At 43.0% G+C, this 12,709-nt stretch overlaps 1 protein-coding gene across 2 annotated transcripts in view; it reads right to left on the reverse strand.

The window, feature by feature from the left end:
* Nucleotides 1–12,709, reverse strand: part of LOC148011347 (actin-related protein 7-like) — a 64,818-nt gene that overhangs the window by 22,786 nt on the left and 29,323 nt on the right. For both annotated transcript variants that reach the window (XM_087670050.1, XM_087670051.1), the window contains exon 4: nt 4,850–5,082. In XM_087670050.1, coding sequence (XP_087526176.1) covers nt 4,850–5,082 — 233 coding nt within the window. The remainder of the gene's footprint in view (nt 1–4,849; nt 5,083–12,709) is intronic.

Genomic DNA, 12,709 nt, shown 5'->3' on the forward strand with positions numbered 1-12,709 from the left:
TGAATGGGTCTCACCCATCGTGGTTGTACCCAAGAAGAATGGCAAGCTTCGTATATGTGTGGATTTCCGCAAGTTGAATTCCAAGACGAAGAAGGATCACTTTCCTATCCCTTTCACAGACCAACTGTTGGACACAGTGGCAGAACATGAGCTTTATTCCCTTCTGGATGAATTCAGTGGATATAACCAAGTGCAGATAGCAGAAGAAGACCAATCCAAAACAACCTTCACCACAGAGTGGGGGACCTATGCTTACAGAGTGATGCCATTTGGGCTCTGCAATGCCCCTGCTACCTTCCAGCGAGTCATGATGCCCGCATTCCAAAATCATCTGCACGCCTTTATTGAGGTATATTTGGATAACTTCTGTGTCTAGTTTGATCCGTGAACACTGGGGACATTTGGAACAATGCTTTGACCGATGCCGGGAGTATGGGATTTTCCTCAACCCCGACAAATGCATCTTTGGGGTCTCTTCTGGAGTTCTGTTGGGCCACATTGTCTCTGCACAAGGGATATCAGCAGACCCCGCAAAGATCGAAAAGATTGCAGCTCTGACAGCACCCACCAACCTCAAACAGTTGAGGGGATTCCTAGGCCATGTGGGTTACTACAGAAGGTTCATAGCCCATTTTGCAACAAAGGCAACCTCCTTGCACAAGCTTCAGAGGAAAGATACAGAGTTTATTTGGACGGAAGAATGTGACAAAGCCTTCAACATTCTGAAGCAGTGTCTGATTGAGGCACCCATTCTGCAACCTCCTGATTGCATGGAGTTTCATGTACACACTGATGCATCAGTTGAAGGGCTAGGTGCTGTCCTATGTCAAAAGGACCCCTCGAAATTAGATCAACCCATCTATTACGCAAGCCGAAAAGTCACTGATAGGGAACAGAACTATACAGTGACAGAGCTCGAGTGCTTAGCAATGGTGTTTGCCCTAGAGAAGTTTCGCCACTACCTACTGTCTACCCACTTTAAATTTTATGTGGATCACGAGGCCCTGTCCTTCCTGATGAACAAAGCAGACGTAAAAGGACGAATGATGAGATGGCTCCTATTCCAGGAGTTCGACTTTGAGGTAATTACCAAACCTGTTCGTTCCCATGTTCTAGCTGATCATCTGTCGCGTATCCCACAGATTGCAGACGAGGAGCAGGATGATCCAGACCTCCCTGATGCTTTCCTATTCCTAGTAGAAACTATAACCCCCTGGTATGCAGACATTGCCAATCTGTTGGCAACCCAACAGTACCCTCTTGGTATTTCTAGTCGAGAAAGAAAGAAGCTTCTGTTAAAATCAGTCCCCTACACCCTGTTAGGTGGTACAGTATACAAGAAAGGCAAAGATGAAGTGCTCAGAAGATGTGTTGCAGAAGATGAGATTGAGATTGTTCTGAAGGCTTGCCATGACGAGCCGTGTGGAGGCCACTTTGCAGGAGAAGCTACAGCCAAGAAAGCTCTGTTAGCAAGTTACTGGTGGCCGACCCTCCACAAGGATGCTTATGATTACTGCAAGCGATGTGATGCTTGTCAGCGAATGGGGAAACCTACCAAAACAAGTGCCATGCCATTGCAACCTATCCTTCCCTTGAAGCCTTTCGAGAAGTGGGGCATCGACTTCGTAGGCCCGATCGATTCTCCTACCAGAAGGAAGCAGAACAGATACATCTTGGTATGTACAGATTATGTCACAAAGTGGTGTGAAGCTAAAGCCCTAAAGCGGGACGATGGTAACAGCATGGCCCTGTTCATGTACGAGAATATCATCACCCATTTTGGCAGTCCCCTGAAGCTCGTAAGTGACAGAGGCACTCATTTTATTAATAAAGTCATGGAAGAGTTAGCAGAGCTGTATAAGATCCGCCATCGCAAGTCCACTCCTTATTACCCCAGAGCCAACGGCCAAGTCGAAGTCACGAATCGCATCCTCTGCTCGATTCTGACAAGAACAATTGCCGCACATCGTCGTGATTGGGATGATCGACTTACAGAGGCCCTCTGGGCGTACAGAACCTCCCATAAAGCAGCAACAAGACAGACACCCTTCCAGCTGGTGTATGGTACAGAAGTTGTTTTCCCTGTTGAACTGGAATTGCCCTCTTTGCGAGTGGCTATCAAAGAGCATTTGGGGGATGATGATTCACTGCAACGCCGTCTCCTGCACTTGGAATGTTTGGACGAAACTCGTAGAATGGCTCTACAGTGCATGGAAGCCACGCAAGCTCGACGTAAGGCTTACCATGACAGCTTTATCAAGCACAAGGAGTTCAAAGATGGTGATTTGGTCCTAGCCTATGATTCACGATTTGACAAGTTTCCTGGCAAGCTCCAACAGCGGTAGATGGGCCCATATAAGGTACTTGCTGTCAACCCTAATGGCTCTATCCAAGTGCAGACCATTGATGCCTCTGATGATCCCTTTCTTATCAATGGCTATCGCCTCAAGAAGAACTTCCCTTCCTGGGGATCCTGACAATCACAGTCGGCCGACTCTTTTTCTTTTGGCCGTCGAGCTGTACTCCTTCTGGTGCTTCTGATCGCCATCCTGTTTATTCTAATGAGGCGGCCTCATTTTGTTAGCCCCTCACAGCCACCTCCCACCCTTACTTTGTTCTCTTCCCGTCTAATCCAGCAGCGGTGGCGAGGTTGGTTCTGACATATGGTCTTTCTACCATTCCTTTCCTAATGAAAAAAAAGAGAAAAAAAAAAGAAAAAAAATATATCGGTCATGGGAGAAAAGGACTTAGGTCCCTATCATGCCGACCTATTCTTCAAGAAAAGGTGGAAACACCCTCGGGAGTAGGAGAAAAAGAAAAGAGAAAAAAAAAAGAAAAAAAAAAGAAAAAAAAATCTGTTATGGGAAAAAAGGAAGCAATTCCCTGTCATAGCAAGTCTCGCTTCAAGAAAAGGTGGCAAACACCCTTGGGCGGGAAGCTGGCTGTGAAAAAGGTGGTAACACCCCGCAGTTCAGGATAACTGACTCACCAGCAGAAAATTGTCCAGAAGAAATTTGAAGCCACCTCCCTTGATGCGCTGTCTCTGCAACTTCATCAGTCTGTCTGCCCCCTTTCGCAGACGATCTTTTCTACAACCAATTTAAGTACCAGATTTGTTGGCTGCCTCCCTGAATATGCCTCATCTTCAACACCCTGATGACAACAACAGACACAACGATCTTCATCGATAACCCCTTGAGTGATGTGAGCTTTCATCCTAACCGGATGGGGATGTGAGTATGGGTTGCCCTTTGTATTTATTAAATACGTGCGAGACAGAGGATGGAATGAGTGACCAGTCCCTGCCCTTTACATTCAATATAAAGGTACGATGTGTGAATGGAGTGTTACACGCACGGGATAGGCCTCTCAATGCACAAAGCACGATCTGTTTCTGTGCACTGCACCATAAGGCTCCCTGGCCTTCCTTCTTGCACTGTATGCCAGCACAGGGCGGGATGCACAGTTGCACCATCAAATGCGCACAAGGCATACAACCTGTGCACAAGTGACCATGAGGATTACATCAATGGGTTTCAAGAAAGGGCTGCCCTCTGTATCTTTCAGTAGAGCGTGAGACAGAGGGTGGGCTGAGTGTGACTGGAGCTTCTTCAATCAATTACCGAGAGGTGAGATTGAGGGACGTTACGACCTTTGGTTGACTAGAATGCACTTCATAAGACTCTTGTAACAAAAGTGCATACATTTACAGTTCAAAATTTTGTATTTTACTTTGAATACAAAAAGCTTTGGACTTCAATCATCACAAGTCAGCCTAGATTTCATATTCAGCACCTTGGTTGGTCCTATTACATCCTCAACCCCTAGTCAAGCAAGAAGCCAATGTTGGTCAACTAGAATCCACTTCATAAAACTCTTGTAACAAGAGTGCATACATTTACAGTTCAAAATTTTGTATTTTACTTGGGAGTACAAAGAGCTTTGGAATCAGCCTCCTCTCTGCTTCTTGACCCAAGTATCATTTACAGAAAACAGTTTCCAAAGCATCAGAAAAATTTAAAAAAAAGAGTACTATCCAGCTAGCCCAAATCTTGCAAGCAACCAAATTGATCAGCGTCTTTCTCCCATGCTCCTACTTGGCCGTCACCTGCCTTCTCCAGTGTGCTGACCTGCACTATCTTCCAATTCCTATTGATTTTGTTAATTGTGAACGTACTTCTTTCTATCTAATAATTTAAATGTAAGTGAACCACCTTGATTGTACTTGCAGTTGTGTACACTGAGTTGGCAATAACTCTCAAGGAGTTTACAACATGGGTAGAAATCTTCTCATTAATGTGCTTGCTGATGAAGACGAACAAAGCGTAATGCTTGAAGACACACAAAGCACAAGCAACATTTTTCCAAGAAAAATTGGAGCTAAGAGTCAACCATAGACAACTTGACAGGACAGCAACAACTAAACATGTAATATGCCACTCAAGTCTACCAATGGACCTGCAACGTCTTTTGACATACACAGTATGCCTAAGAAAATTTCTCTCCCTCAAAGAGCAGAAGAACAGGGAAGTGAAGTGAGCCCAACATTCAATGAAAGAAAACGACCTGGTAGCCAAGTGTGTCACTACAAACATTCAGACAATTTGCACGAGGACATCAACAAAGGTTTGATTTTGACATGCCATCCATTCTTTAATGTCCACTTTGTTCACAATTGTGCATCTGTAAAATACACAAAGAAAACAATTCAAGGCATCCCCTTCCCTCGCCATCATAAAGTACTTGTGGATAATACTTCCATTCAAACACAAATTTCTTTTAGAACCAGTTTCTTTTTCTCTAGAGTTCTAACAGCCAACTACCACAAAAAGGTGCTAACAGATTAAACCTGTCCATCAGGAAGTGTATGCTCTTCTGTAGTCTCAACAGTTGAAGCTGAGTAATCTTCTGCAACTTTTGAATATATCTCTTTTAGGGTCTCTACAGTTGCAATATCGAGTTTCGCCAAAGGATTCCTTTGCCCTAGTTCTTGAGCTAATAACCTTGTCAAGTCTTCACCTGCAGTCTCCATGCGTTTTATACAATTGTGCTGTACAGCACCCTCCCAAACAGGTGCAATATCTGTGCAACAACAAACAGCAGAATGCCTGTTGACCATAAGAACAGTCAGTTAAAACTCAATCAGCATAATTTTGCTTATGAACACAAACAAACAAATCATTTTGCATTTTTTTTAAAGAGATCAATAGCATGTTTAACTGGAAGTGCTCTGTGTGGACCTTGAGAAGCCCGTTCACCAAATCCAAATCACATATTGAATACCCTTTCAGCTGAAGACAACAAGGACTGATAGTGAGGCAACACAAATGCAAACAAAACTAACATGCACACAATGACTCACAGAGTGTCAAAAAACTCACATTAAACAAGTTCCAACTTGAAAGATGGCGGAAAGATACTGAAGGGGTACCACCATGGTGCTCAACATGCACTTCAATATAGCTGCAGCTGAGACTACTGACAATACAAGCATACGTCTGGTGGACAAAAATGAAGCCTGGGCTGGACACAAATACCCAAACCAAGGGCAGCAAGTGCACAAGGTATTGAGCTGAACTGAAATGCCAGTTGACGTTGCCCACTGTTTGGAACTGGCATGCTTGCAAACTGTCAAAACTTCACACAGATGCACAAAGGCAGAACTGACCAATGAAATCTCTATATGGCTAAAATCCATATTGGGAAAAATGCAGCAAATATGTACACAAGCATACTGAAGTCGAGGCTGATTCCATGCATTCCAGAACAGCCAGACCCTGCTGAGATGACCATTCAAACAGGCACATTCCATAGATTATAATGCCTATTACAAGGCTGGACTGCTGTGATCAGCTATGGGGGATCTTTGTAAGTTCCAAAGCACTTTCATAGCTCGGACAAGCAATACGCCCCATTCATTGTAGCTAATTATAACATCATTCTAGGCCAACTCAAATGCCAACTAAGTAGGACTATCATAGTATTTAAGTATCCAAGCTGAAGTAGGATTATTTTAAATTTTAGCACTGTAAATTGTAGAAGCCTGTTCAGTTTGCACTCTCTAAGAACTAGGACCTCAAATTTCAGCCTTTGATGATTATCTTCTCTTCCCTTTTCCATCTGTGCATGTTCAAATATGAGTTGTGAAATATATAAGAGCACCTTATCATTGCTCGAAAAAGTTGTAGGGCAGTTCACAGTGGCTCTCTGCAGCAAGTGCAAGCCGTTCCAGTCCCAGACCAATGCAAGATTTGCCAATCAATAGCAAATCTTCTAATGCTGTTTCTTTAGTAACAGAATAAGCAAATGATGGCTTCTGAAAACAGGAAAGCCCAGCCTAATTCTCACATCAGAGTCACCGAATTCAGCAGCTTTGTTTGGCCACCTTCATCAAGGGTGGTTGCAAAGCATGCAGTTACAAGTGCAAAAAGCACCAGGAGAATGGAACAGGTGACATTTTATTGAGAATACAGCAAACCCATTTGGCATTCCATGATCAGTGCAACATGAATACAGCAGCAATTAGTATAGCCCAGGGAGAACAGCCACAACCAAACATTCATTTTTATAGGAAGAAATGTACAAAGTTTGCACACACTAGACTGCCATAAAAGCAAGTTGGCTAGAGTTAATTAGTAGGGACAGCCACTTAATCCTCCCAATTAGATTTCCTCCATCCCCCTTGTTTCACACTCTTTTGTACTGTTGTTTCCCATTCTACAGAGTGGATATGCTCCTTTGTAGAAATCCTTTTTCCAGAAAAAGCACACAGACTGGCACACTCGCAAATATGTAGTTATAACACCATGAACAACAAGGGTCAGCAGGTCCATGTGACATATAAGAATCCTTTCAATAAGAGCATCACTATAAGTTCACAGAGGATATTGTTAACAAAAGTGGAAATGTCTAGGCATCATATACCCCACAAATCAAGACAGCAAGATCTTTAAGTACTGACACAGATCAATTGCCGCCAATGTGTAGACCAAACATTTCAACTTTCTACTTTTTATGGCATTGTAAATAATTCAATCCAGGATTTTGAGAGGTACAACCAACTTCCTCCAGATTTGAAGGTTTTCTTTCAATGTCTCTAAAAATATATGGAGCCCAAGTTTGACAAAGTCATGAACTCAAGCAATGAGCACACACCAAAAACACATCTCAATCTGTTCCCCCAAATTGTTGTTTTCCACCAATAGAAGGTCTCATTATGGTGTGTCATTACTGCCACTCCACGCTTCAACAATTATTACATGGTATCGATTCTATCATCATATACTTCTCTTTGCTCAAACTTCTGCTTTATGAAAGCAATCTATCAAGCAGAATTTTGAAGCCAAGTGCTTTCAAACTTCCATGTTTCCACCCACCACAATTTTTTTTAAATGTTTGGTTGTGTGGCCCAGACTCTCAAACTGAAACCAACCTTCCTCCTCAAGTGGGTGGTAAATAACCTGATTAAGCACAAATTATAGCAAGCCTAAAATTCACATAAATTGAAAATGCACACTTTAATCTTGGACATTGGATATCCTGTTGGCCCCAAAATTGGCACCCCTTGTGATATTTCTTTATCTTATATTGCGAATGGAAGGAGCACAACTAAGACCTCTGATCTCCTCCACTAATCCAAGTGCCTCTTGCTACCAAAATTGACCAACAAGCCTCCAAACCAATTAGCCCCTTGGTTCGCTTTGGGATTGTGGCCTTCACCCTACTCCTTAAAAGACAAATTCAGTCCCAAATTTGATCTTGATTGGCTGATCTATTGAATTTCCTCAATTTCAACTGCTGGAATTCAAGTCCTAGGTCCCCAATTTTGAACACGTATCCCAAGGCGGTTGCCAAACCCTTGGTTTTGGTTGTAAATTACGTTTTACAGCAAAGACTGACTGAAATATCTTCCTATGATGGCTCAAACTATTAGAAAATGTTGACATGACTTGAGAGATGATTGAGGAATAAGAGAGAATGCTGTAGAGAGAGAAATTTTAGAGTTTCATCATGACAATCACTGAAAAGCTAATACTACCTTGCTTAAACAAACATGGAAGCTATCACCTACAGCTTAGGACCACTAGAAGATTGTTGCCCCCTCTGTATGCTGTCGTCTACACCAAAAGGACCTTGGGCTACTATCATTTGCTCTTGGAGAGCTCCAAACTGCTTTCACACGCTATGGGACTGATCCTTGGTTGCTACAAATCACATCAACAACCTCTCCTTACTCTCTAACAACCCCCTCCTCTCTCACAATGGCTAGAATAGACTTCCACTAGCCCCTTAAAAAGTTTTTCCCACTTGCATGGGTAAGTTTTGCCAAGTAACAACCTTTTAATCCCATTTTTCAACATTATTCAGCTCATTAAATTAATTTTCAGAATATTAATTCTAAAAATTGATTTATTAATCATTGTAATACTCAAAAAATAATTTCACCAACCAATAATTAAATTGGATGGGCCAATTTGTCTTCCAAGTATCCCTGAGCAATTATTGACCCTTATATTGGTATTAATTAATTAATTAATACCTAGTCTCTAATAGGATTGTCAGGTACGAAAGGTACGATATGGTACGGTACGATAAAATACGGTACTAATTGCGACCTTATGATTTTATAAGGTACGGTACGATATTAGTACGAAAAAAAAAACAAAAACAAAAACTTCATTATTTTGGATTAAAGATAATAGAACACATGTTTAGAGCTAAAATAGCAATGTCACTTAAGTTAATAGAATGAATACATGAGGATAACAAGGAAAAACATGCACAACGTGCGCAATGCGCTACTAGAAGACAGATGGGAGTGTATATGTGATACATCAAAGAACAAAGCAAAGTTTAGGGTGGATGGACAAACACGCTATTCATTCTTTTGTGTGTGTGTGTGTGTGTGTGTGAGACGAGAGAGAGAGAGAGAGAGAGAGAGAGAGAGAGAGAGAGAGGGGGGAGGGATGCTCTTGGAATTGCATGCTCATCTTAGAAGTTGGGGGAGAGAGTGGTGTGTATGTGTGTGTGTGTGTGTGTGTATGAGAGACTTGGAATTATGATAATAAACATAAGGCTTAGGAGTTGAAAGATTTTTGTATGGTCTAGTCTTCAAAGGCCAAAAATAGTTTGTTTTTTTGTACGAAATGGTACGGATACCTACCATACGGTACAGAACAAACTAGTCCATACGTAGTGCGAATGCAACTATGGTTTCTAATGTCACTACTGACATTAGTTGCCAATAAATTGATCTAGGCCCAAATCTAACAACGAGTGTTACCTAGTACGTGTCAAGCATAACTTATTACAACTTTTGCCTTTGACACCCACTGCATCCTTAGGGTCCTTGGCCTGTTACCATGAAATAACTACCGTGTGCATCACACGTACTAAACAACCTTGCACATTTGATTAATAACTTAATCAAATGTTATCAACAGGCATCGGGGCCAATGAGCAGCGCATTGGGCAAAGTGGGCAGCGATACAAGCAAAACAATACGGATAGGTCCAATTTAGACTACCACGTGGCAAACAACCTTAACTACAACAGTCAACCACTTTTATCAACAAGCTGACTGTACTATTTTATTCTTTTTTCTTCAACCTATTTTAGGTTTATGGCTTCCCAATCTCTATCACTTCAGTTTTGTGCAGGTTAACAACTCTTCTGACTATTCATATGCATATAGCCATTGTGTTGAGAGTCGTTTCCTAGACACGGCCACGTCAGCAGTTCCACGTGGCAGCAGTCAAACAGTTCGCCGACAACAGCTGACCTAATTATTTATTGATTTACTTATAGCCTATAAATAGGCTGAGTTTTCAACAATCGACACATTGTCTCTGACAGATTTCAGCCTCCTGATTGCGAAGATTGCTCTCGGGGGTGCCAAAGATCGAGATCCTCAAGGTGGAGACATACACATATTTTCTCTGCACCTGTGTATAATTCTGCATCCTTATACAACGTTCTCCACTGCAGATTTTCTGTGTTTCTCTCTGTTCCCTCTTTGTCACGGTCATTCGCTTCCGCATCGCTTCACTCTGACATGGTATCAAAGCATTGAAGGACTGACCTAGGGTGGATCTATCTGAAGAGGAGTTTTCAGTGCGACACAAGGCTACGTTTTTAACGTTCAAGTGCGAGCAAGTGGGTTGCGCATCAGAACAAGGCTAAGGCGAGCATGGGTGTGTTTTCAAACTTGCCTCTCACATGGTAAGTTGAGCCACTGCTTTCACCACTAGACTTTCTTCTGATTTCTTCATTAAGGATTGAACCTCTTACACCATCAAAAGTCAAAGCAGGATTGTTGCTAAGTGACACAACCAAAGATTCCCAGCTGTCAGGCAAAGTCATCAATAAGAAAATAGCTTTCAATTTATCATCGAAAGCCACCAAACCAAAGTCTTGTAACTGACTCAAAACCCCTATGAAAGTACTCAAATGCTCAGCTATTGGCTTAGACTCATCCAACTCCATGTTTACAAGTTTACGCATAAGATGCACTTGATTCATAGGAGTTGTATTTTCATAAGTGTCTAAGCTTTTTCCATATAGCATAATCTATATCAAGACGCTTGATGTCTGTAAGTACATCATCAGACATTGCCATCTTAATGTATGCAATGGCCTTCTTATTAAGTCTAGCCCAATCCACATCTATCATAGCTGCAAGCTTAATCTCCAAGAGAGTATCTTCACAATCCTTGAGAAACAAAATATCTTGCATCCTATCCTTCCACAAGTCAAAGCCAGTTGTAGTGGGAGCTCACGCTCAACCGCCAAGACCCACGGACAGCTTATTGCTTCAAGCGTTTCAAGCCGAATGCTAATGGCTACCTCTCACATAGCCTACGCGCTCTCATGCCTACCGGGTGTAGTGAGCTTACCTTCATGCCGATCGAGTTGCCTCCTCTCCCACGCACTCCGGTAGCTCCATGATCCAAGTGCAAGCTTCAAGCAAGCTCGATCCTCTCGCTCCAAGCTCCAAGCTCCATTGCCGCGAGCAAGATAAGAGAAGAGAAGAGAAGAGAAGAAGAGAGGAGAAGATGGAGAGCTTCTCCACCCCACGGTCCCTCACCCTCACACTCTCACACTCACTCTCTCAAGCACAAGCTCAAGCAAGCAAGAACAAGAAGAAGAAGAAGAAGAAGAAGAGAGCTACTTTTGGCCACACACAAGAATGAGCTTCTCATTCACTTTTCAACTTTATATACAAAACCCTAAATCCCTTTTGGGCGGTCATCCCCTTATCCCCTTTTTTACATGGCCGGCCGTAGCCTAGGCCCTTTTTCCCATTGTCCTTCTATCTTCCTAGCTTCCTTTCCACCGCCCGTCTACATTTACAAATTGCACGGGTGAGAGCCCGGCGCTCCTTGAATTAAACCATGATGCGCTTGCGCTCTTTTACAAAAGTTTTGACTTGCGCTTTTCTCCCTTATTTAGGACTCTTCTCCTTGTGCGTCTTTGTCTTCCGTTTCTCTTTGCCTTGGCCTTTGTCTTTGTCTTCTGCTTTAGCTTTTCCGGATTTTCCACCTTCGTTCGTTTGAGGGTTAACATTACCCCCCTCCTAGACGAGTGCCAATCCCATGGCACTCACCGTCGTAGGTAGTGTTGGGATGTAAAGGTCCTTTATTCACCTCCGTGTATTTTACACGTGTATTGTTATGTTGTACATGTAAATACACCCTTACGGGCCCTAAGTATAAATACATTTTATTCTTTGTGTACCAACACATTGTTGGTACACCCAAATCTGTTCGTCACTCTTACTCTCACTCTCACTCACCTGTTCACTTCCTCTGCTACAAATCTTCACGCTTCCGCTACCCGCGCGCTCCAACAACTAGTATTAGAGCTGAGGTTAAGGTGCTCGCGCTCCTCGAAGTCCGTGTGAGACAACACCAGCTCTTCGCTCGCGAGAAATCAGTAAGTCGTCACTCATACAGGTCAGATTGTCACTGTTTCAGGCACGTGTATGTGCTGGACAGTCAGGCGACAGTGTTGCAGGTCACGTTTTGTGCAAGAGACAGCCTGATAGACAAGCGACAGGTCGTTTTTGACCTGGCAGGCAGGGACAGGTCGTTTTTTATCAGGCGGCAGTCAAACAGGTCACAAGCAGCCAAGACAGGTCGTTTTTTACCAGGCAGGCAGTCACGAACAGGTCACGAGCAGCCAGGCGCAGGCTGCACAGGTCAACGCTGGTAACAAAAACTGCAGCGACAGGCTGCGTGGCACCAGGCGCAGGCTGCACAGTCACGCGATGCAGTTTCAGAACGTTTTCTGAGCAGGCGACAGCTCACACAAGGCTGCGTGGCATCTGAAGGGCAGCGCGACAGTCAACGGCTGCAGTTCGACACATTTTTCTTCCAGAAATTTTTACATTTTTCTAAGGTTTACTGCAAGCAACCCTTTGGCCACTGACGGGAGTTCGCGCGCGCAAGCACAGTTCTCAGATTTGATCAAATTTGAACCTGGAAATTTGGGGCTTTTCCCAGATTTGATGCTGTTTATGCTTGACAGTGACATCTGTGTCAGAAATTGCAGACATTGTGCGCATTGACCTCAATTAATTTGGGGATTTTTCAAAATTTGTTGGAATTTTGCTCATCCGAGTAAAATTTCTTGGCATTGGACCAAGGAAAATTGGGGCTTTTCATGTATTGATGCAATTTTGCTCAGCTGAGTCAGTTTGGGTGACATT

This window comes from Lygodium microphyllum, chromosome 28 (assembly GCF_053477565.2).
Source record: "Lygodium microphyllum isolate KBCC chromosome 28, Lygodium_microphyllum_v1.1.10, whole genome shotgun sequence".
Lineage (NCBI taxonomy): Eukaryota > Viridiplantae > Streptophyta > Polypodiopsida > Schizaeales > Lygodiaceae > Lygodium > Lygodium microphyllum.